We start from the raw sequence: 26955 nt of genomic DNA, 5'->3' as shown, positions 1-26955 counted from the left end.
AGTTAGCTTTTCAACATTAATTTAAAATAAATTCAAATGAATATGTAAGTTTGAAAATTGTATACATTTCCAAGAATAACTAATAATTTGTAAATATTTTTTTTATCAATGAAAATAAATTAACATACAATCTTGTTTACGTTTAAGCATTCCGTCAAAACCCGATTTATATATGTATATTATATATGTATTATTTATTATATAATATGATATTATGATATGACATTTTTCTTTTTAAAAACTATTCATTTCCTAGGTATAAAGTTATTTTTTGGTAATATATTTGTTGTATGTATTCACTATTAATAATAATTTGTTCGATTTAACAGACGTTTTATACAATAAATGTTTCACATTAGAAGGTGAACTCGTATTAAAAAAAAAAAATTATTTTTACCAACGGAATTAGTTTTTTGAAAATGGTGTTGTAATAATAATCGAAACACGCGTGATATATAAATAATATAGTTTATAATACAGTACATTGATAGTTAAGTTTTGAACTGAAATACTTATTTTAATTTGGTGCTTTAATAAAACAAAAATGTTATTGAGTAATGTTTTCTAATTAAATACGTGAATTTAAGTATACAAAGTAGTTTTGTTTTGTTTTTTTTTTTGTAAAAATATTTATACTATTTTATAGTGGTCAATGAAAGTCACCATAATTCGTCCAAACAATTTATTAATTAATATTTAATATAAATCTTTTAGGTTGATTAATTTCAAGGCTTAACCACTGCTACTAACTAAATATGTTAACTTCCGTAATTTTTACAATTGACATATTGCACACACACACACACACACATCAAACTGTTGCAAAGTTTTAGCGTAACATTTGACGCTTTATAATATATTTATTATATAAGTATTTGTCAAATGCGCCTAATCTATGTTAAAATATTTTAATCATGGTTTATGATGCCAACAATTACATAATAACTAAGTTGATAAAATAAAAATTTAAAAGTTATTGCCGTAAATAATGATTGTTATGTATATTAAATTCATGCACAAAACTTCAATAGCCTTTAATATATAATATAAAGTAATATTTATTTGTATATATATATATGTAGAGAATAGAGTAATGATATTTAAACAAAATTTTATTTAATTCATACGAATGAATAACGCATTGTTCAGTTTGGAGTTAATCTTTTTATTTCAACCTTTTACGCTCATACATTAGGGATGTAACAATTACTATATTTTTGTTTATTTTAAATTGTTTTTAAAATACTCTGAAGAATTCTCAACTGATTATTGTGTTAAAATTATAGAATTTTCATTATTTATAATCGAGATATTTATATTGAAATAAATTTATACTTGTAATTAAATCAAACACAATTGTCAGACAATCATACGTACTTGACACTGGTGGAAAAACTAAAGTCAAACCATGGCACAAGTAACCATAATATAATCTTTATAGTTTATTTAAAAACAAATATATATTTTTCCTATGTTTAGATAATACTATAATAGATACCATACGATTAAATAGATACTTTTTATAGATAAATGAAATATGTCCCATCTGTTTATATATTTTTGTATATCCTATAGAACTTAATATTAATATTATGTTTGAAAACTATTTGAATAATAAGTTTTCAAAATCATTAGAATAATTTTTTATTTAAATAATTATCTAGATTATATTTTCCCAACTCTGTATGTAGGTATGTAATATGTATGTATCTATATATGTATACATTATACATTGATGTGTGTATTTCTCAAACTATTTCGAATGCTGAGCGCTCTAAGAAAACTCCATTATTTAGAGATAAAATAGATGCTGTTTATTATGTAAATTAACTTTGTATAATATTGAATATTTAAGTATTAAATTATTACTTATTATATCACAGTAACTGTAGCTAATTTAAAAGGATAAATACCAAGTATAATTCAACTAGATACTTTTACAAATGTAATAAATCAAATTGGTATGTTATTATAATGTATTCATATTTAACTCGATTATAGAAGCAAAACATTATGTTAATATATAGTTTTGAAATGATGTAAATGAAACTTTGTAATTTATATAGTATTTACCTGTACTTTCTCCTGGTAATTTTAGTTGTTCAAGATTATCACAAACAAAACAATTAGAAAAATAGAAAATCACTGACCAGAGATTAATTATTAAGATTTAACAATCATTCTCAAAATAATAAAAAATAAAGATATAATTTTTAGAAAATTTTGAATATTTTAAATGTTTCAACGTTTTAACAAATAAAACTGACATTTATTAGATTGAATTGCACTCAAAATTCAAAACAGCCAGTCAAGATTATAAATGTTGCATTTTGTTTGGTTACAAGTTTCTATTAATCCGTAATTTTACCCTTACATGTATAAACATTTATTAATAAAAAAAATGTGATATATTTTTCAAAAAATATTTAAAACCTAGTATAAAAAAATGTTAAGATTTATTAAAATAAACTTGGTATAATGAAAATGAATTAACTTTTTCATAATTTATAGAATATTGATTCTAATAAATAAAAATTGTAAATTTTTATTTTTAAAAGCGTTTAAACTTATAATAAATGTTATTAGGTGCTTAAAACAGTGTTTAACTTTTAATTAAAATAATGTGCCGCATTTATTTTGAAGTTAATTGACTATTTGTTAAATTTTTGGGAAATTGTTTTTGACGAAGTATTGCGGGAAAATTTCCAATTCGAAAAGTCTATAGATTATAATATAACCTTATTTAAAGTGTAAATACTGTTGTCTACCATCTATGGACAATTGAAAATTTTCAATTTATAGAAAATTTTTTAAATTTTTATAAGGGTGTCACTGTTTTATATAAAAGTCACCCATGTTTATTATCACTATGTCTATTATCCGCAAATATTTTATTCCAATATCCGACAAAATGTATTAATTCATTATTTACAACGATATTTTTTTTGAACCCTTTAAATACATCGAATTGTAATGATTATCATATACGTGTATAATCTTTTGATTTAATTATATTTTGTGGAGTTCATTCACATATGCCATTTTACGACATACATTGGTCCTAAGGTATTTTATTCGAAATACCTTAGTGGCGTCCTGTAAAAGATGTGTCTTCTTATATTAGTCAATAGTATAAATTATTTTAGTTTTTAGAAATTCTTCATGATGTGTTTATAAGAGAATCCTTGTCTCTTATTTTACATTACGAGATATATTACGTAATATTATAAATTACGATAAATAAGGATAAATTGTGTTTCTCTATAATAATTTATATCAAGTGCAAAGTTGAAAACTATCAAATTTTCTAATTAAAAAATTAAATATAAATAACAAGGTTAGATAGGATTTGAATTTATAAAAAAAGTATAAACCTAATGTTTGGTTGACTTGTTATTTGATCGATTTATGATTTATTTTTTATATTATTAATCATACTGACTTTTTATTAGATTCAACACTTATATTTGATTTTTTTTTGTTACATCATAACTATAAATTAACAAACATTTTTTTATCTACTATTTATTTAAGAGTCTTAAATTAAAATTAATTAATTGCGTGCAGAATCTTTTAGGACGCAATTTTTATATATAAATACCTTTTATACGAGACGCAATTCGTGTGCTTCTACTTCATTTACTTAATTCTGCATCAATTTCGAGTAATGAGGATGAGTTTTTTTATAAAACAATTAATTAAAATCCACAGAATTTGATTAACATACAATTTCAATTTTTATGAATGAAGCAATTTTTTTCAGACCATATAACTCAGGGAGGGAGCGTATTTATATTTGATTTTTTTTTTCAAATGCCCTAAGCTTTATTATTTAAACGACCCATACGTCTTTATAAATATATTCAAGAATTACATATATTTTACATGTTGATGGAGTCACTTTCAATGAAATTGCTCCTGTTTTAATCTAAAACGCTTAACTAAGTCGTATAGTCTTAGATGCTTAATTTTTCTGATATCATTGGAGTTATCTAATAATTGAATAGCTAATGGATTGACATGATGATTCAGCCCCTTCTTGTGTTGTGAGTTAATTTTTGGATTTCGTGGTGCTATTGTAGGAGCATCATATCACGGTGAATTACATTGTTTCTTTAAAACCGATATATAATAAACTCGAATACATTTGTAATTTATTTATTTAATAAATATTGTGAATATATAATTATTAAATGAACACTCTAGCGTTCTATACCATTCGATAGAAAAGATATAGTTAAAATAAATTATAATAAGTACTTGATATGATATTAAGACTATACAATGTGAAGTTAGGCACGCATGGCATAACCATTATGATTATTTGAATTTAGGTGGTTCAAGATTTTTCAAAAACATATAAAATAATATTATATTTATATTTAAAATTTGCAAAAATTAGATTATAACTTTTTCTAGGAAATAAACAGATCATAATTACGAGTGAAGATCACTTTGAAGAAAATTGAATCCCCCTTTATAATATAAAGAATGCTCATTACAGTTTCTAAGAATATATTTCATACTATATTGTGTTTTAATATTGCTATTAGTTAAAGACATTAATTTTACCAAATACAATAGGATAAATTAATTTTTATCAAAAACATTGCATTTTAAAATGTCATTGAGTATAATAACATACATAAAAATACTATGTCAACAAGAATAATATTTTTAAATTTAAATAAAATTATGAGTATTATTATTTATAGATTAAATATGTAACTTTGTTCACATTTGAACTTAAATTATCTATAAAAAAAATAATTTTATTTTTTTATATATATATTTTAGATTTTTCGGTTTTTATATGAACCATATTTACTAATGAGGTACTTTATACTAAAAATCTAAATCAAAAAAGCCATGAATGAGTCATAAGTATTTAAATTTTAAATCATCAAAGAAAAGTCCACCGTATTACTCCTATCTGCCCAATTCTTGATCCACAACTCCACTAGTCTATAATTTAAATAGAAACTTAATTAATAAACTATTAGTATGAAATTTGTGATCAAAATACTCCAAATGATATTTTACTTTTAAAATGTATTTTGTTATTCAAAAAAGTAAAAATCTAAAAAAAATTTAACGATAAAAAATTGTAAAAATACAATTTATTTCCAAAAATGTTATCTTGTAACGACTTAAAATTATGTGAAATAAATTTTTTCAAAACATTACCATTTTTTTTAATAATAAGTGTGTTATATTAAATGGATTACCCTGTATGTATATTTTATAACTAGACCTTCTTGTAGACATAATATATATTATATACATATTATTATGTGTATATTTATATTTTCACTATGATATATATTTAAGGATATAAACAATATTTTATAATCCCGTAAAATTGTTTTAAAAGCACATCTCAAGTACAATATTGTTGATTTTACGATCCTATTAGTATGATACCTCAATGCCATCGCTATGGTTATTGCTATGAGAATGATTTTTAAATCTATTTAATAAATGATCTCATTTATTTTATAATTATTTATTAACTGATATAGTTACGTAAAAATCGATATCGTATCTTTCTGTATACATTTTACGTCATAATATAATATGTAGCTGTTAAAATAATATAATATTATAAACCTATTTTAAAGTAATTAATCTAATACATTTTATTCACATATACATTTTTATACAAATTGAATATAATAATATATATAATACTATATAATATTATAGTTATATTATATAGTAATATATACTGAATAATATACATAGTATTATACCATATATTTATACATTTACAATTTAAAAAGAAAAGTAGGTAACAATTAACGTGTAAATTAGTAAATATTTTATAGCCATAATATGTACTTGTAATATATTATAAAGATTGTAATAATAATATTTATTAATTGATTGATTCAATATAATATTAAGATTCTAGAAATAAAACTAGTAAAATTATAAATTATTACTGTGATACAGCTTTAAAACAAATCTAATGTTACCAGATAAATAATTTATTGTTTATTATATATTAGTCATTTCATTGTATCTATTCATTATATTTTATTGTATTACTGTTATCCGATAATAATATTAATAATTAAAAATAAAACTTGTAGGTACACTATAACTAAGCACAACATTTGTAAGCTAATAATCTTGGTAAGTAGTTGATGCTGTATCATGAACAAAAGAAAAAAATAATAATTATACATATATATATGTATAATTAATAACTAATAAAAATGCGTTTATCTTTACCAAATAGTCAGATATGTCAAATAATAACTTTGCTATTAATGAAGTATATCTATTATGAATACCTAATATATTATTTAAAGAGTAAAAATAATTTGTTATCTTATCATGTCTAGGTATTCGTTATTTTATCAAACAAATAAAATAAAAATTTCATTAAAAATTCTATACACCCGATCTAATTCCGTGATGTTATTTTAAGCATAATACGACTTTTAATTCTAAAAGTAAATTCAAGTTCCCATACAAACGTGAACAAAATTTAAATCATCATCATAATAAAATATAAAAAAAAACACAAGGAAAATAATTAATTACATTAAAAAAGTAAAAATAATATAATATGATTGCTTTCTGGTCTGAATCTATTTATCTATTTATTTAAATATTTAAATAATTATAATAAAGTTTCTATTTATTTTTTCTGCATAATCCTTATTCTCAACACTCGATTTCATTTACGGTTAATGCTCTATTTGGTATTTCACACATTTTTCGTATCTAAACTAAGTCAATTTATGAAATGAATCGGAAAACTGCAGTTGATTTGCGTCATTTATATACAATACCGTTTGGTTTTAACTTTTATTCTGTCGTAACTCAAAAAACTATGTATTGGGTGATTTACCAAACATGCTTACCCATATTATGCATTTATTCAATTCCCAATTTTTGAAGTTTTTAAATATACTTTAAAATCATATTTTCAAATACTTTTTATTTCATACTGTAATAACGTCTTCTCTTCTCTTCACTAGTTGCTACCGTTTAACGTACTTCTTATGACAAAGTTATGTTTATTTTTAAGAGGCAGTAGCGGCTCGTGCTACGGGGAACAAGGGTACGTGCCTCAACTTCAAAATTGAAAGAAAGAAGAAACATTTTTAAAACACTTAAAATTGAGTAGGTAGTGTTTCTTCCGTTATTATATAATTGTTATATTATTAAAAAATATTATCGAAAAAAAAATGTTATTAAATACGGGCGTACAATACGTACATACAATATTTTACGAGCATTGTGCAACGGGCACAAAATATTCGCTATGTCCCGATAGCCTGATTAACGTTACTAGATTTCTTCCACTTTTCGACAAGAATTAATATAGCGTCGTCGAGCACAATTAGATTGTGCCTGGATTTTGTTTTTATTACGATTTACAACATTTTTTCGGTCTTATCGTTTTCGTATTGCTATTATCGATCGTCTTCCGTGGCATAGTCTTTATATTTTAATAACATATGATAATAATCTATCATTTTTTGTTCATTTTCTGTTCGCTGTTTATTTTATTAAGCAATTTAAACTTTTTTTTTACTATTTAGAGTCATTATTAGTGGTGTGTTCAAAATTGTGATGGTGAAAAATGAGGGAAATATTTGTGCCCTACCTACAATGTACCCCACGAGCCACAACTATGAAGAGGTCTCGAGGACACGACCTGGGTGTGTAATATTAACACTAAAGATTAGGGTTATCTTATTTAAGTAAAGTACATAATATCAGAATATAGATATATCGTATATTGATACGAAACAGATAATATATAATAGCTAATGTATAAAGAATATAAGGGTTATCGATTTGGGTATGGTGTGTCGACGTGCCGTGAGTGTGGATGTTCACTAATAGCCACACGGATCGTCGTGGAGTCTTCTCCACTGTTGTATTTCTATTCGTGTCGCATCCTCTCGACAAGCACACATCGGTCATGATTATATACTACAGTGCGTGTTGGAAAACCTTAAGTCAGCAGTAGGTCCCGCTCGCCATTCCGCACACTCAGAATATTAGCTCTACCTAAGGAGTAATGTACGATGTCGATAAACGGCAATAGTTACATTATTATGAGGCGTATCATGTTTTTAAATCATAATGTCATTAATAAGCTGCATATATTAAAGACACTAGTATTTTTCTGTTAATACAGAATATGTATAATATTTAGTCTAATAATTTTTATAATAATTGGCAAATGTTGCCTTATAAATAAATAAATATTATCATTTTTTTTTTTATAAATTATAAGATTTTAACGAATTTAATATTGATAACTATAATATTATAAATACCCATAATCCCAATATACGTATACTTAAAATTTCTAAAAATTAGAATTTAAAGATAATGCAAAAGTATGTAAACATGCTTAATATAACATTATCCTCTATAATACACCATAGTATATGGTCGAGTATAAAATTTTTGGAAAACGACGCATTTTTCGGCAATAAAACCATGCATCCGTGTATATTGAATGCAACTACTAAGAGCTCACTTTAATATCATTTTTAAACTGGCATTTGTGAACGTTATGGTATTAACGTTTAGTTATATAATACATTTATATATATTAAACATTTTTGTTTTTATATCATCGCAGTATTTGCATAAATATAATAAGCTTATTACGTATATTATTTGTAGGTATGAAAAAATAAATGTAAAATCAATAATAATAAATTGGAGATTACAAATATGCATATGTTATAAAAACTTTATACAAAAGTAAAGAAGAAAAAATGTATACACGATTATTACAATCGTTGAAATTGTTTTTTTATTTTAAATAATTGAACCTAAAAATAAAAAAAAGCTCAAAGAATGATTATAAGAAAACTTTTCTTCAAGTTTTGAACGAAAGTTTACATTACTTTAATAACCCATACAACGTTTTGGATATAGATATTTTATTCCTCTCTTTTTATCTGTTAAAAATTAACGGGGGCAATATAGCTAAGAGTATTTCAATCTTAAAATATCAATTTTATTAATATTCAAAAACTGAAAACATGTTAATATAAATTAAAAAAAAAAAAACTATTTTATAAAAAATTACGTGGAAATCTTAAATAAATAAAAATCGTGTAATAAAATATAATTCGTCAAAATCGATTAAAATTTTGAATTGCTATTATACTATTAAAAAGAATAACACGATAAGTGAATTTTTATAATATACAATATTGTGCTTTAAAATAAGGAGTATTCAAAACTTCTCTAGTGACTGAAAAATATAATAAATGTGATATAGCAGTTACCCGATGTCGTCATAAACATAGTTTTATATGTTGGCAAGATACGTAATACGTGTTTGTAAAGTAGATATTTTTATTGTATTTTAGAAAATAGTTTGGTACTTACTATTTTGTCCAGAATGGGCTAAAAATAACGAAGGACGTGAAATTTTGGTTAACTAATTTGATACATTTGATGATATGGTTCACGCATAACGATGTAGTGTACGTGGAATAGTAGTGCATGTTTGCTTGTCGATTGATTAGAATGTTTTCTATTTTTGGTTGTGAATTATTCAAAATACGTATTGCATGAACATATCAGCCAAGAGGCAGGTTAGTGACAGAGATAAATGGATTGGAAATTACCGTCACTGTACAATATAAGATGGTTTGGCATGAACCTGAATTTGTACACACTGCCTATATAATATATCCGGCTATTGTGTGATGCAATATCCATAATTTTTATATAATGGTTTTTATTGTAGCGAGATACATGTATAGAAAGTTTTGATTTGAAAGTGGGACAAAGAGTAAACGTAATTAATCGTCCAATATATTTTATGCTTAAACTTTAGGAGTGGGTATGAGTTAATCTTTTGCCTATGAAATAGTTTACAAGTAGATCTAGAATTTCCAACCTGTCTGCATATATTATATAAAGTACCTACAAACACAATATTATTTCGTATAATAGTTAATACTGTAACTTGTGTTTTTATCGGTTTCAATTTTATTGCAATTTTTCAAAAACAAATTAATTGTGGTTTTGGTTTAAATTTTAAATATTAAAAATATGAAAATATGTTACAATTTTACGAGTATGTTATGATTTAGGTTAAGACTTATATTTTATATTTTCTTAAACGATATTTTAATTGTTAGCTATTTCAAACATTGTGCTTATTATTTTATTTTGAATATTTTTGGATGGCATTTAGTATTACCCAGTTAGTGTATAGAACTATTAACTTAATTTATTATCGAATTATCAATTATAGAAGTGTTTACTTTATATTTTAATTTTTCAAAAAATATACCATACTATACATTTTAATGGTTTTTACAGTATTGCTTAAAATAATATGATTTGTATTTCATCTATAAACAAAATGCTTTTTGAAACATAAAAATTAAATATTAATTATTTAATAAATAACAAAAATTAAACATTAATAATGTTGAAAATACGTATAACATATAGTGTTATGCTTTGATAAATTTAGTTAAAAATAAAATGTTATAAAAGAAAAAACTAAAAAAAAAAATTAAATTTTAAAAATTAGGTTTAATTTTTTTTTAAACATTTGAAAACATATTTTATTTTAGATTCTGGTTACTAACACAAGGTTCCAAGCTCGATAACCAGTTAGTTTCTGTCTTGTTACAGTCTCCAACTGTTAGTGTTTCATATGTTTGATTAGTATCCTGCGATATAGCATACAAATACTACATACTAAATACAAACTTGTATAAACCTAATATTATAATCGAATAACTGCAAAAACTCTGTAGTAAACATTAGACCATTAAGGAACCAACATTGTTATCTATGTATTTCTAAAATTTCCTAACGGATTTTTTTACGGTGTTTTTCGTTCTATTCTGTTAAATTCGATATTTATTAGTGTTATATGTATTTTTATTATACTATTAAGTTCAAAATGTATGAAAAATGCGTATTTATTTATTGAATGTCCATATAATAATTTTATTGAAAAATGTGTGAACTGTTAATACTACTAACATTGGTTTATTGTTTTAAAGCTTGGAATTTTCTCTGGCCTATCGTAGTATACCTATTCTGGATTGTATAAACATTTAACGAATCAGTAGTGAGTTAATAATTTAATGGTCCTTTAAAAATAACTTAGTGACCCGTGATTGATTCATTATATTTTAGTAAATCATTAAATTTATTATTTTGTTTATGCAATCCAGTACTAATCGAATGTATTGTTTGATAACTTTATAAACATTTTCGAACAGTCTCCTTTTAAGAATTTACAATTAAATTATCCTGATCAGGCATATGTATGATTAATTGTCGATTATTCATTATCGACAACGATACTCGTAATATATTTTATTTGGTGGATTTGTTACATATGGTTTTAACAAAATCGAAATGACATTTAGCTAATAAATGATGCAAAAAGCTTATTGTAAAAAATCATTCCAATTTCCAATCATTAATTTTACCAACGATTACGATTAATCATCTGCGTTGGTAAATTTATCGATGTTGAACCACGTATAATATATTTCATTATACAATACGAAATACAATCGCACAATTTTATTGTTTTTTATTTTTTTTATACAACGATACAATAAAATTGTCAGTCATTATTTTTTTGTTATTGCATTGTGAGCAGTTTATGTCGTATTTTGAGTCATTGATTTCGTGGTTTAAAATTAAACGCGATTGCCCGATGTATATGCTTGTATGCATAAAAGGTCTATTCATTTGTTTGTTTTACATTAGGTTTAAATATTTTTAGTATGACGACACAGACAGTGTATAATATACATTAACCGGATCTTGGCTATTAAAAAAGTACATTCCGCGCATATTTCAAAGGAAACACTCCGGGGACCATTTTGAGTCATATCTAATAACCCCATTGCCAGCAGCGCTAACGTAAAAAGTGATGGTGTTCTTTAAATGTTTTTTTTTTTTTTAAATAAATAAATAAATAAATAAGTTACATCTGGGTTAAGTTTAAACGATACATTATAAAAAAAAACTGGACGCAAGGAGGAAAAAATAAAATTTTAAATAATTTTAAACCTGTGTTTGTATTAAAACACGTCATGAGTGTGATAAAAAAAAAAAAAAAAAAAATCAAAACTTTTTTTACGTCAATCGTTTCTTTGTTGCCCGTTCACTATTTTTACCCAAACGCTTTATTATTATTAAATTATTTTTTACGTTCATCGTCATTATTTATGCCCGATGTCTTTCGTACATCCAGCAGTCCACTGTTGCGTGCACAGGGTTGTATATTACTGTAAATAATCCGACAAAGTTATGTTCACGTTTCAGTGTATTTCTATACTTAAAATGATTAAATTTGTCTTTGAAAATATTTTTGAGTAAATTTACAAAAACGTACGTATAATATGCGAAATGATGTTAAATATATTTATTTGTATGCACTAAACAAGTGCATATAATTATATATATGTGTGTATAAGCAATGTATATATAAATGCATAGTGAATTCATTGGGTATAATATAGTGCATCATGTTATATAATATATACCTAGATAAGCATGTAGATTTTACTAAACGAAAAAAAAATATCATATAAATATTTTACTTACAGTCAGTTTGAAAACGTCTTGATTAAATTATTGACAAAAGTCCGAGCGCAAGCATATTTCGTGTTTTTTGTTTACTAATATTTAATGTACTTTATGACTTTTTAGTTCATTGCTATTGTATGGCACATGTATTATATACATGCTATATGTTATAATATACGGTTTAATCAAGACCATTTTTCATATTGTTATTTACTGTCGTTCCTATGTATATATATATATATATATGTGTGTGTGTGTGTGCGTGTGTGTTCGTGTGTGTAATACTGTTATTTTTGTTTATTCGAATAACTTTTAACCTATTAAATACTTTTTAATGATATAACTAGGAAGGTCGATGGTCAATATATAAAGGAACGGATTGTTATTATTTTTGTTGCTATAATTTAATAATTAAAAAAAAAAATCAAAAAAAATCTGTAACTCAAAAACAAAGAACTATAGATTGTTGACATTTTCTTCAAGTGTTTATATTATCATCTCCTACATATAGTTTTTTTTTTTTTGCAGATTATAAAATATATTAACATACGCAATAGAATTTTTAAATTAATTTAATAATTTAATAAATGCAATGTTTACAGCAAAAATTAAATCAATTTACCGTAATACTAAAAGTAAAATAAATGACTTCAATAGCTATATAAAAAAACCTTCATAAAATATTCTTAGTAATATAGGCTAACAGACTATATCCTCTCTGAACCGTTTTTGATACAACTATCATTGAATTTAAATTTAACTCATTCATTACAATGACCTATTTGACACCTAATTTACAATAGAGCAGTTTTAATTTCCCTAACTTTTTTTAAATTATTTTAAAAGAAAACACTTTTTAAAATTTTTTATTTTTGAATTTATTTTAAATAATTCCAGAAAAATGTAATAAAAAGTAAAGCTTATAATATTGTACAATAAAGCGTTATTTCACTTAAAAAATAAAATTACAATAGAATAATAAATACATATTATATATGTTTAACAAACGTTTGTATAGCATAAGATAACTTTTAAACCACGATCATCACATTAAATATCTTTGAAAAGTTTTGAGACAAAAGTTTTTCTTGAATAATGACATTTTAAAATTAACTTTAAAAAAACATTTTAAAAACACAGACTAGTAAATATAATAAAGTTAATAAAATATTGGAAAGTTTTAAATAAAAGTCATAGTTATATCAAAATTATAAGTGTATACATCATATTATATAAAAATAATAATAACATACAAGAAAGTATTTTATAAAAAAAAAGTACATTAATGGTAACTTTTTGAATTTAGAGATATATACTAAAAACTAGAAAATTACGTATACATAATTAATTGTACTAAATAATTCAAATGATTCAAAATTTATATCTATAACGGTTTCCCGGAGATAATATTCAACATAAAAAATGTTCAGTGTTCATCACTATATTCTCGTAAGATAAATTAATATAAAATGTAGTCCACGATATAACATGTAACGACCTTTTCTATTATAATATTCTAAAAGACGTGAATGCCTAAAACAGTCAAGTGAAATATCAAAGATATGCTCAGCGATGTAGATCAAAGTTCAAACATTCATTAAAGTGTGCGATGGTGCAATACTAATTAACTAATTAGCGAAAACTAACCTCGACGACTTGTTTAATAGTAATAAGCGTTTTATCACTTTATACGCGAATACTCGAAGGAAACTCCGAAAAAAGCTTTGATGTGATATTTGTTACATAGCACCGATTATTATTATTATTACCATTATTATATGGATAACAAGTCGGCGCAAAAGTATAGAGGTGAATTATTATTATTAAATCTAAAACCAATGGCAATAGTTTAACCGTATAATTTGGATAACTATATACAAAATCACAATTGGAGTGATTTATTCAGAAATATTCATGGGTAGGTTTTTTTTCACTCGGGAAAACCACACATACATTGTGCAAATCGAAAAGCGACGTCCTCGGTGTACTGCGATATTCGTCTTATATTTATTCAGATTAGATAAATTTATCTTTCTTTTTTTTCATTTAAAATAATTTATTTACAATCTATACTATGTGTACAATAAGCAAATTTTATCTAACAATTAAAATTTAATACAAAAGACGTGATAAATGGTCCAATATATTATAGCCTCTTGGGCTATAGTATAAAAACATAATATAGTACCTACCTATTCCTTTCACATACTAATTTTTCAATAATCGTAATAATTGTGTCGTTGAAACAAATTTTAATAAATCACTTGTTTGAATTCGTAATAATTATTATAATATTGTATCGATCAGGCTTATACATATAATATTTATGTACCATCATCTGAACTTTGGTATATTTTAATTTTAATTATGTTAATGTCTACAAAAGTTATTTTGTGATATTTTTTTAAGATTATTAATTTAATTGGAACTGAAGATAAATTAATTTAAATAACTTACTTAACTCGAGTATACATTTATATTATATTTTTTTCTCGTAGTTAATTTAAGTATATACGTATAGTATGAACAAAAATAAATCACAAGTCTATTTATATTTATTTTCCAAGACTGAAGTTAACTGACATATTTAAATACGTAATATTTTAATGTTCAAACCCTTTTTTTATTTAAAAAAACTAACATTTAAGATTTGTGTGCGCGTTTACCTAGAAGACACAGATTTTGGTTGATGTAATAAAAGCGTGTCTCCGCATTAAATAGACATAATAATTTGTAAGCGGTAAGACAACCTTTAATAAAAATGAATGAAAAATCTTTATTGTTCTGAATCGTCGTCACAACAAGACCAGGCATTTTCTTTCTAGGACAGATTTTATAATTATAATATATTTTATCACTGTACAGACTGGGTTAATATTGATTGCTTGATTAAATACTAAGAGTATTATATAAATAAATATGATGTAATAGAAAATATGCTAGAACATTTTTCATACGCGAAATTTATTAGGTAATTTATTGAGATAATATAATTTTGTCGTCATTAATATTTGCTAACGTAATTTTTCATACTTCGATGGAATATTAAGCTTTAACTGTGCAGCTATCATACAATCAGTAGAATTTTTTAGATTAGGTAAAGGAAGCTCTACAAAAAAATATAATTACTTAACAGTTTTGCATTCTTTTATTATTTCATGTGTTCTCTTAATATTTTTTATAACACATAATATATATAAAAAAAGAAAAGTTCGTCCATTTCATTATTTAATGATATAAATAAATATTATAAAACAATATAATATATTTTGTGAGAAAGTGGCCGATTTTTAATTTTGGTTCATATAATTATAGTGCATTACCATTTCCTGTGTAAATTCAATACAGACAACTGAAATCATGATAAACCACTATATATAATATTTAACTACAGATATTGTGTGAACCAATAATTTGTCATGTCGAACATGTTTAACTATAATTGTGATATATATATATAGATGTTCGCGTGTTACACGTGAGTCGTGACATAATATAAAGATACATATGACTATATATTATACATAAAATACATGATAACGCAGGTCACAGGATTTTTTAAATTTCGAGTGACAAAAATAGTGTACACATTATGTTGGTTCTAAAAATTATTTATTAAAATTAAAAATATTTATTATTTTTTTTCTTATTATTATGCATTTACAGGCTTTAACAGCTGAGGTAAATAGCTAATAATATTACAGATATTTCGAACTTAATAATTTAATAATAATTGCAAGGTAAAAAATGATAGGTAAGTTGGTACCCACGCTGCTGTACGATAGATAGGTGTTGAGTGGGTTGCTATGTTTGTGTTAAATTTGAATTATTATATCTTTGTACTTATACAAGAACTATTTTGAGTGAAAACAGTGTATCAACATACATCACCAATGTTATGTTTTTATTTTATTGTTTTGAGGTTAAGTAAATTATTTTATCACTAGTAATACACTAGGTTGTAATTATTTCTATTGAAAACATTACATTTAAAAAAATCTTTGTGTGTATAAAATATAATAATATACTTGAGTGTCTGAAATTGTGGGATAAATGCTTGATCGGGCGTAATTACATATTTTTTAAACTCGTGTCCTGTCGTTTGTCGTCCATGATACTGATATATCTTTTAATAGCTCACGATATAGTATTTTACTTGATTTTTCAAAAGGATCATCTATAGCTTAATACATACTTGTTGTCTATTTAATTTTTGTTTGTCATCCTTATTGTGATAATGATTTATCTCGCGTAGTATAAATTTATGTTCACTGATTAATTTTATGTAAGTCTTATACGATTTTTTACAACAAGCCCACCTTTCATTAACTTTTGAAAATAACATTTAAAATTATCAACCACAAAATGTTTTTTGTTTTTTCATTGAACATTTTTTAAACTTGTAGTTCTATGATCACACTACAGTTAAGTTGACATAAACGTTCCAAAACGTACTAATATTATAAGATTCAGAAAAAATGGTGATTTCTCCATTTTATTTAAATTATATTACTATTACTTTAATTTATGGTCATAGCAGCGTAGCTCTACCTTTTTTATCTTTATTATTTTAGATTAATAAAATAATGCTTATGAATTTGAGTTATAAACAATTGAGTGATCGATCGTTTGCTTGCAAAACAAATCATAATGCACTACAATATGTAGAGTTCCGTAAAATATTTAATAGGATATAAAAATATTTCAATCTAGAAACTAATCACTTATAACAACTATATAATAAAGTGTTTATTTTTTTTTAATTAGAAAAATTTAGATAATTTTATTAAAATATACAATAAATTTTTAATTAAGTACATGTAATGTAATTACCGTACACAAATTAAATAATACATAAATAAAAAAGTGCGTATTAATTTACAAATTATTATTTTATTTAAATTTATACGTTGAAAATTTAATAATATTAAATCTTCATAAAATTTAAAAATAAATCCATGTGCTCGCTTTTAAAATATTAAAAGCTTCAAGTTTATCAATACAAACTTGTTATTGAGTAGGTTGGTACTAAAAATGGATGCAACTTCAAAATAATTTGAAAACTATTTGTCTACAAATATAGACATCAATATAGCTTAAAATGGGTAAATATATTTTTAAGACTACAAACTAGATTTACCAGTAACACCACTTTCTATATTAAATAGTAATAATTTCAATATGAAATCGTATAGTTTGAATAAATAATTTTTCATAAGTACTAAGATAAACTTTTATATTGTGTATTATCATAGTAATTAGAGTAAACTGTTTTAATTGTTTAAAATATTATAACGTACAATTAACTGTAGTAGAATAACATAATAATGGATTAATCAGACATAATATAATTATATTTATGACAAATTTATTTAAACATATTATTTTTAAAATAGTAGAGTAAACTAAACATTTTTTTTTTTTTTTTTTTTTTGTGGTACAATAATAGAAGCTACATTTTAAATGTTGATATTAATTTAATTTAATTGGTTTTGACATGATTATAATTGTATTGTTGTTAATATTATAATATATAAATTTACAATGATTTTGTTTAATTCTTTTATCTCATGTAAAAATATAATTTGGTAGTTTTCAAAACCTTCAAGACTTTTACTTTTTGATATAATCGTTTTCTTAACTTTTCAATCTCTTTAAAATGTGTTACATATATTGTTTTTAGGCTGCTTATCTAGTCTCACTTCATATTCTTTGGCACTGCCATCGAAAATATTTTTTTATAATTAAGTTCCTTCTTAATTCCTGAAATAATCTGTATATATTCAGTGATTTTATTTGGACACACAAACTTCAATAATTACCTAAGTTCTATCATCGAATATTTTTTTACTCAAATTTTATAATTTTTACAGTGGATTTTACTTACGTCTATTTTCTATATTTAAGGGCATAGCCATTTTTAGGTTAGAATGTTACAATATAGTTGAAAAATAAATTAAAAAAAAATAAAACAATACAGATACATACCGCATAATTGATCACACAATTCATAATATTCAAGTTCACGTTTATGTACTCTATATTAGCATTTTAATAAGTATAATAAGTGGTTTCTTTGCTATACCACTAGAGTTTTATTGAGATATAATTTATTGAGACAGATTATATTGTTTATTTTAAACTGTTTAAACACAAACCTTGTATTTTTTATTTATGTAAGATTATTATCTTATAATATACAAGATAAAACTGTCAATTCAGTATAGTAATAAACATTTCCCAAGGGTTTAAGTAAAGAAGAAAATATCTTTAATATTTTTGGAATGGCCAATTTTACAAGATTACCTTTAGTTATTGTTCTCAAAAAATGAATAACTCAACTGTTTAATTTTTGTCTATAAATTAGATATTATAACAAATTAGCCATTTCTGATAATCGTTTAAGAAAATAAGAAAACCACAACAATTTTTTTTTTTAATTTAGGTAAGTTAAAAATTACTTTTAATCAAAATAAACGTGAATATATCTTTTAATATTGATATAGTTGAGTTATAAAAAGTAGATTTTTAAAAATTATGAAACATCTTTAGTGTATTTTATTAAGTAAATCATTATGTATATTGATATTATAAATATAATTAATGTTTATATCATATCGATATTATTATACTGGGTTATTATTAATAAATTTCGTTTAAAATTTTAAAGTTTAATTTTTTCAAAAGTTTTTTTTTTGTTTTAATTAAAATAATCGGGTATAAATCATGTTTTATAAATACACTCGGTTAAAACCGAAAAATAGATCAAGTGACCGAAATATTTTGCTGTTGTCTTTTCACGAACATTAAACTTGCTGCGTTCGTCGTACAAAGTTATAAAGTTTAAAAATTGAAATTAATTCATTAGAGTTAATTCGCTAGAAATTTTATCCAAATTATTCGCAGATTTTATGTAAAAACTCGTTAGTACATTGTGTTAAAGTGATGTTGCAACAAACGAAAATTATTATGTAGTTAGTGTATATAATATGATATAAAGTTGTTTGAAATCATTGTTAGTGAATTAATGTCATCAAAAATGTTTTTAACAATAAACTGTTAAGGTTTATATACAAAATATAACCGCTTTTACTTTATATAATATATCTATACAAATCTTTGCGTTTCGAATCAATTCCATTAAATTTCCAGTAATATTTATTGAAGGTTTGGTTGTTAACTTAAGTGAAAAAAGCTATTATAGTTTTCATCGGCGGATTTACAACGTCAAGTTATTTACTCGATTAAGTGTCCGTAAAATGCGTTTAAGTAGAAAACATGCCTAACTATATCTTATAAATTATAATTAAAAATTGAATAGTTTCAATTCCAATTTCCGTCATCACAGCTAAATTGTTATATACGTATATTATCTCAAAGTAATTTTTTTTTTATTATTATTTATAATAACTCGTAACACTATTTCCAAAAAATGCTTCAATAATTTGATGAGTTTCTATATAAATTCGACTTAACTACGTTGTAGAATAACATTTATTATAATGGACGATAATAAAAGTTTAAAGTGTCTCATTGTCTCATAGTGTTCATAGATACATATACAACGCATATAATGCGTACCAAGAATACTTACCATACTGGATTCTGAAACATAATAATAATGATACAACTAAATAGTCATGATTATATCAGTAGTTTAAAATTTAATAATTAACACTTATTATTTCAAAAGAATATATTTTTTTATATAATATAAATTTAATTTTAATATATTTAATATAACTATTAAATTTATATAACCCTTATATTTTTCATCCTTGTATTATGTTTTTTTTTAGTTTATCCACCCACCTATCAGCTGCTGATTTTTAATTTTTTTTAACACTATGAGGTTAAACTTCAATGTAAAAAATTCTATTCCATGAATTTTACTTGGAGTAGAACGACTATTAATTATATGTACTTTGTTGATGATTCAAGTATTATAGTGAGTACCAATTAAAAAGACTTAGATATTTTTAAACTTGTTCTTGAATTCCATTCCTATTTCAAGTCTACTTGCTGTAAAGCATTTAAAACGTTAGGTTTTGTTACATTGATGTCAAAAGACTTCAAGCTCAAGTTGTCTTTAAGCTATACTGTGTTCTTTCGTCTGATATCTTTTGGAGTATTTCTATTCTCTGTGATTCCTTTACAGTTGCTGATTCCTCTCATTTAAATCAAATAGAAGAGTTGAAGCCAACTCTATGTTCTTGCATAAGTTAGTTAACGGAAGAGTGATTGTCTCTTTCTCCTTTTCTGAATAAATTTCAAAATTTCTTCTCACTCCACTAGATACAATTTTGCTTTTGTCATTCCATTTCACACCAATAATTATGGTAGAAACTACAATAATCATTATATTATGCATTTGGAAAATGAGCACCTAAGCTTCTTTTAGAATTTTTATATCATTTTAAATACTACTACTATCATTAGATCAGGTCTTAATTTATATTAATTAATTTTTTTTACTTATAATTATTGTTAATTCTTTGACGTCTATTATCAATTGTAATTTGATGTGTAATTTCTGTTATACTGTATTAGATACTATACTATTCAAAATTATGTCAATTAAATAATAAATAAATTATAAATAATAAGTATTTAATTTTTATAATTAAGAAGCAAATACAAAAAATATTTTAAAAAAGCTTAAAATAAACAAAAACGGGTTTTAATACACAAAATTAATGTAATATTTTTAAAAATGCAAAATAAAAATTACAAATTACACATTCTAAATTGTTATATAACGAAAAACATTTGATTTTTGATTAGAACTGTATATCATTTAAAGAAAAAAAATACAAAAGTCAACAAAATCCTAGCTCTATTAATCACTATACTTAAACTATAAATTGTAAATCTAATAGTTCTTGAATCAACAACGATACAATTTATCATATATTTACTTAAGAATTAACGGAGAAATAATGTTTGCTCACTCTGCCCACTTGGGAACTGGTGCATAAAAGTACACATATCAACTACTCTATTAAAAGTGTTATAAAATTGTCATCAATTAAAACGTTATGCTCATTAAATTTATCAACAATTTTATATAACAGATATACCATTATAGAATTTATAGAATTTTTTTAACATAAAACGCACTAAAAACGTTGTAGTTGCTATAATATATTAGCTTATACGCAGATGGGCATAATACAGTTTTTCAGTGAATATACACGATTGATAACAGGAAAAGATACAATTCATCAGATGGTTTATTTATTTATTTTAATAACAATTAATTAATTATTTTGTGTGCTTTATTTTTTGAAAATATTTAGTGCAATTTGAGCATGTATCGTTGTCTATATTATTGTAGCTATTTACACACACACATATATATATATATATACACATTTACACATAGTAAATTATTTCGTTATTTTATTACTACTTTCGCTTATGCTCCAACAAACAAATTGTTTCAAATAAAATATTGCCAAATAATTTTGTGTTTAATGCTTTTTGATTTTATATTTTAAATTTATCTCTATAAATAAATCAAAACCTCTATCGATTAAACATCACTGGCGCATACATAATGATATGCAAATGTTAAGTAGTCATATATTTGAGAGTATTTATAATGCTTAATTTCATAGTGAGTATTTAATAAGACGGAAGTTGTTCGATACATAATTCAAAAGAAATCTTCGATATTTTATTATGTATAAAAATATAAAAACTAACTCACTGTGCCCTGAAAAACAAGTGTTCAGAGAAACGGGTGCAATGGCAAGTGGGAGTTGACTCCATTAGCGATGTTAACGATTGGCACAGCTCTAGTATGTAATATACATACGTATATAATACGTGGTAGTAGCGGTTAACCGGGGTTGCGATAAGACTCTGTAGAAACTCGCGCTTGTAACATAAATTGTGCACTACAATGTCGGATGACATGAAAAAAAATATACTAAGTACCCGAGGTTGATAGGTATATATAAATATAATATATTGTGTGTGTGTGTGTGTGTGTCCTGCTCGCAGAAAAAGAAGAAGAAGTATAACGAAAAATAAACGTATTTTTATCGAACAAGTGTTAAAAATAACAGCCGCGGTACGCATATGTTTAATATTACTTATACTTACTTTACTTAAATATATTTAAATTGATAGTGTGTATGTAGAATGTACCTATTTGTTACAAAAATATATGTATATAAAATTAAATAATGAGGTATATTATACCAAGTGATGCATTTAACGTAAGGCATTTATTATTTCAAAAACTATTAACGTTACTAAGAATATTATTTTTTTTATAATTTTAAATCATTAAAAAACAATATTATCATTATCATTTTTTATTTTATTACTTTTTTTAATTACAACATGCATTTTTAATTCAATATTGTACAGCAGAATATATTATTCAAAATATAAAAATTAAATTTTGAATAAGTAGTTTATGAATGAGATTTATAAGTATTTAAAGTTTAGATGAGCATAATGGAATGGTACTCTGGTAAAATATTGATTCGATACTCTAATAATGTTCATTTAACAATAAACTACTTGACTGAAATTTGATTTTTATAGATCCTTGTTTTTCAGATAATAATCTACTTTAGAATATGAAATTATAAATGTATATTTTAATTTAAAAGTGTAAAAACCTTAAATTATTTTTAAAAATACAACTTTTTTCCAAGAATAGTATATTGTAATGACTTAAAATTATGTAAAATAAATATTTAAAAAAATGTTTTTGTTATCTGAAATGAATAATACTAGTTGAGGAGTAGTAATTCGCTGTATAGGTATGTTTATAATATAATATGATGTACAAGCATATAAGTAAAAGTTTTGTAAGAGGATATTTGTTAAATCTATGCATAACAATTAATAATATATACCCCCTAAATGCGTACCTACGGATTACAAAGGAATTTATTTAAGTGGTCATGACTAATAATTTCCTTGAACATATTTGGGCTTGAATAAAATATTTAGCTAAATGTGTTTTACTTCAAATTATGAAATTAAAAATGTATAAGTCGATATTTTAGTGATAGAAAATTATACTATACATTGTACAGGTAGTTTGATATTTTGATTAGTATGTAAAATTATATAATGTTGTACGTAACGTGAGACGTGTATGTTTGTAAATTATTCTGCTAAATTTAATATGGAATACGATTTCCCTGTCGTATAGCGTAATGTCACAAGTTAAGTTATATTATAAATTATAATACTATATATATTTATATATAAGTGTACGTGTGTATTGTGATAGCGTTTGGATAGCGAAAATTATGGTGGTCTGTATTATTTGGTTACAAATGAATGCGAAACGAATAATTATATTTAAATATTATTAACTAAACATACTCATTTGAAATCAAGAAAATATCTACTTATATACTTTGTATGACATATAATATATAATTGTATACATGTAAGTACAGAATGATCAGATGGTTTTACACTATAATATAACACTTGAATTTGCAATATACACTCTGTATACTATTTATTATTTAAATAAATTGGCTCGCTTGTCGCGTGTTTATATTATAATTTCATTTTACACGCGCTCTCAAAACTTTGACTATTACAACAAGGTAGAAGTATCATATTATTCATATGCTGTACGAATAGTACAGAGAACTCGTAATAACAACATATCACAGCCATTGACGAAACAGTATACCAATAACAATATGATCAGAATTCAGGAACAGGACTGAAACCGTACGTATTATATTACAGAAACTATAGTGGTAGTTGATCATAATGTCTGATAATTTTTTTTTAAATATTTGTTGAAGCAGTCATATTCACATCATCGTGTAATTATAATCATTGCCCAACTTCAAATAAAAAAAAAAAAAAAAAAAAAAAAAACTAAGAAACTCGATGCTTTAACTGGTACGTGTATGATGTCTGATTTTTGTAAATAATTGTCTATGATTGTCTATATCGTCTATAAGTATATGACATTATTAGGCTTCGATAAATTTAATTCTTTCATATACGCTTTTTTTTTTTTTTATCTTAATTAATAATATAATACCTATAGTATAATAAAAATTGTATTAAGGATATTATAAATCTAAATTATTCAAAATTATATTTTGTATATTCAAAATTTTTAATTATCATAGTATATATTTTCCACATAGGTAATCTAACGTTTAATTATTATTTCTTAAAATATTTAAGAAAAAAATAATTTAAAAATTGAAATTTCTATATTTCAAATAAATTATATGATTTTGTATTACTTCTGTTTAGTAATTTCTAATAGTATAATACCATTATATATCATTATATCAATTTCTAAATTTTTATTTGAATAATATAATTAACATAATTTGACTTTTTACAATAGTACGAGTATATAGCAAAATATAAAATACAAGTATAATTAAAGACGTAACTTAAATTATAATTAAATGTTATATTTAATGATCGGGTGACATAATATATAAACAGAGCAATATAATTTTACAAAGAAAGAAAAATGTATTATAAGAACAAATTTAATATAAAAATACAAAATAAAAGTTTCAACAGTTAAGTATATATTTTATAAATGTTGGTTTTTTTCGGTAAATTTTTAGTAACTGTTTGGTACATACCAGCTTGAAAATTTCTTGATTTTTTTAGAGTAAAGGTTTAAGCACTTTAATCTGTATATATAGTTTTGAGTTTTGTTTGAAAAGATGTCTATTGCCTGATGCCATTTAATATAACGTGTGGGTATAATATTATATAATTGTATGTTAACAATAATAGTGCACTAAGAAAATATTAGTTATGATTAAAAATTATAAATGATATGAAAAAACAAAATTTACTTTTAATTTTGTAAAAATTGGATGAATTTTCAATAAAAATTAATGTATAATAAATATCAGTATATTATTAAGTAATTAAAAACAAAAATATGTTTTTAAATATATCTTAAAAACATATTTAATTAAGTATCATTTTATAAAAACCAAATCATTTTTGTTAATCTTATTATTAAATAAATTCAAAGTTTTTTTTAAATGTTGTTTTTTAATAGTTAGAAGCATGATGGGAGCTATGTTGCGGTATGTAGTGTAAGCAACCACTTTCAACAATACAAAATAAATATGCAAAGTAAAAAAGTAGGTAATAACCACTTTTTTACTGTACAGTATAGGAGTTAGTATACCTCGTAATTAAATAGGTTATTGTGATAGATGTGTTAAATTTAAGTCAATATATAAATCACTGCATACAAAATATGATTCTGATTGATAATTAGGAAGTATTTAAAATTATTTATTATTAAGTTTATTATGTTTTATTTTAATATTATTTTGTGAGCCTATTAATAACTCATGATGAACTTTATTTATTATTAAAATTGTAAACTTTTCATCCAAAAAACAAAAATAATATTCTACATAAATTGAAAAACTATAGAAAGTATTTATAATATCTATAACTAACACTAAAAGGGCCTAAATATTTTTACCATCAATTATTTCATTTCTATTAAATGCTTATTTAAATAAATTGGTATTTCATGAATATTTAGTAAACATTTTAAGTTTACACAGTAATTACATTTTGATTTACAACAAAAAATAAAATTGATTTTATGAAAAACTAGTTACGATTCAAAATTAATAAATAGATCCCTCGTATTAATATGAGGTGATTTGAGGAGTTTACAAGCCACATTTTTAAAACGATGCTTAAATAAAAAACATACCAGGGGTATATAAACCTAGTATTGATTATGGCATAATTTTATAACTACGATCTATGGCGCATGCACGTGTACTCACTCAGGTGGTTTGTCGGCGTTGCTCGTCTGTCATAGTTTTTCTTCAGCAGACTATCTAGTATCTGAAGATGATTCATTTTTGCACTGTGCCTGTAAACAGCACAAAACAACGATCCATAAAATCATCAGTATTTACAAAATGAGTTCGTGGTCTATAACTTAAAATTTATATTTATTTCGATAAAATTGTATGTATATTATACATTGTATAATATAATGGCCGTTAATTACGGGTGAGACATTGAAACAACCAATTTTAAAAATAGATTTTCCTAGCAGTAATTGTGACAAATATTCTTACCTACTAAATTACAACAAATATAATCAGCCGTTTACTAAATATGGAACAATAGAGTAGTGAAAAACGTACTTATGCAATAAAATCTTTTTACAAAAATAATGTCATTTATGTGACCGCACAGCATTATTCTGGTCTTCATTTTAACCTTAAACGCCATGATTCGGTATCATCAACTAGGGCTATTAAAATATGGATGACCAACTTTGATTAAAAATAAGTCTGTACGAAAAAAATCATTCGTACACTTGAAAACGTTGCTGCTATTAGAGTCGTTTTGATAAACAGTACAAGATAT

General features: G+C 23.7%; 1 protein-coding gene across 1 annotated transcript in view; it reads right to left on the bottom strand.

Moving 5' to 3' along the window:
• LOC112601371 (glycine receptor subunit alpha-2-like) overlaps positions 1–26436 on the bottom strand; it is a 161843-nt gene extending 135407 nt beyond the window's left edge. Inside the window, exon 1 of the mRNA XM_025348969.1 lies at positions 26361–26436. Coding sequence (XP_025204754.1) covers positions 26361–26436 — 76 coding nt within the window. The remainder of the gene's footprint in view (positions 1–26360) is intronic.
• Between the last annotated feature and the right edge of the window lie 519 nt (positions 26437–26955).

This window comes from Melanaphis sacchari, unplaced genomic scaffold (assembly GCF_002803265.2).
Source record: "Melanaphis sacchari strain LSU unplaced genomic scaffold, SCAv2.0 Contig77_pilon_pilon, whole genome shotgun sequence".
In the NCBI taxonomy this organism is placed as follows: domain Eukaryota; kingdom Metazoa; phylum Arthropoda; class Insecta; order Hemiptera; family Aphididae; genus Melanaphis; species Melanaphis sacchari.
The sequence above is the reverse complement of the archived record's forward strand: the minus strand, read 5'-3'. Positions and strand labels throughout refer to the sequence as shown.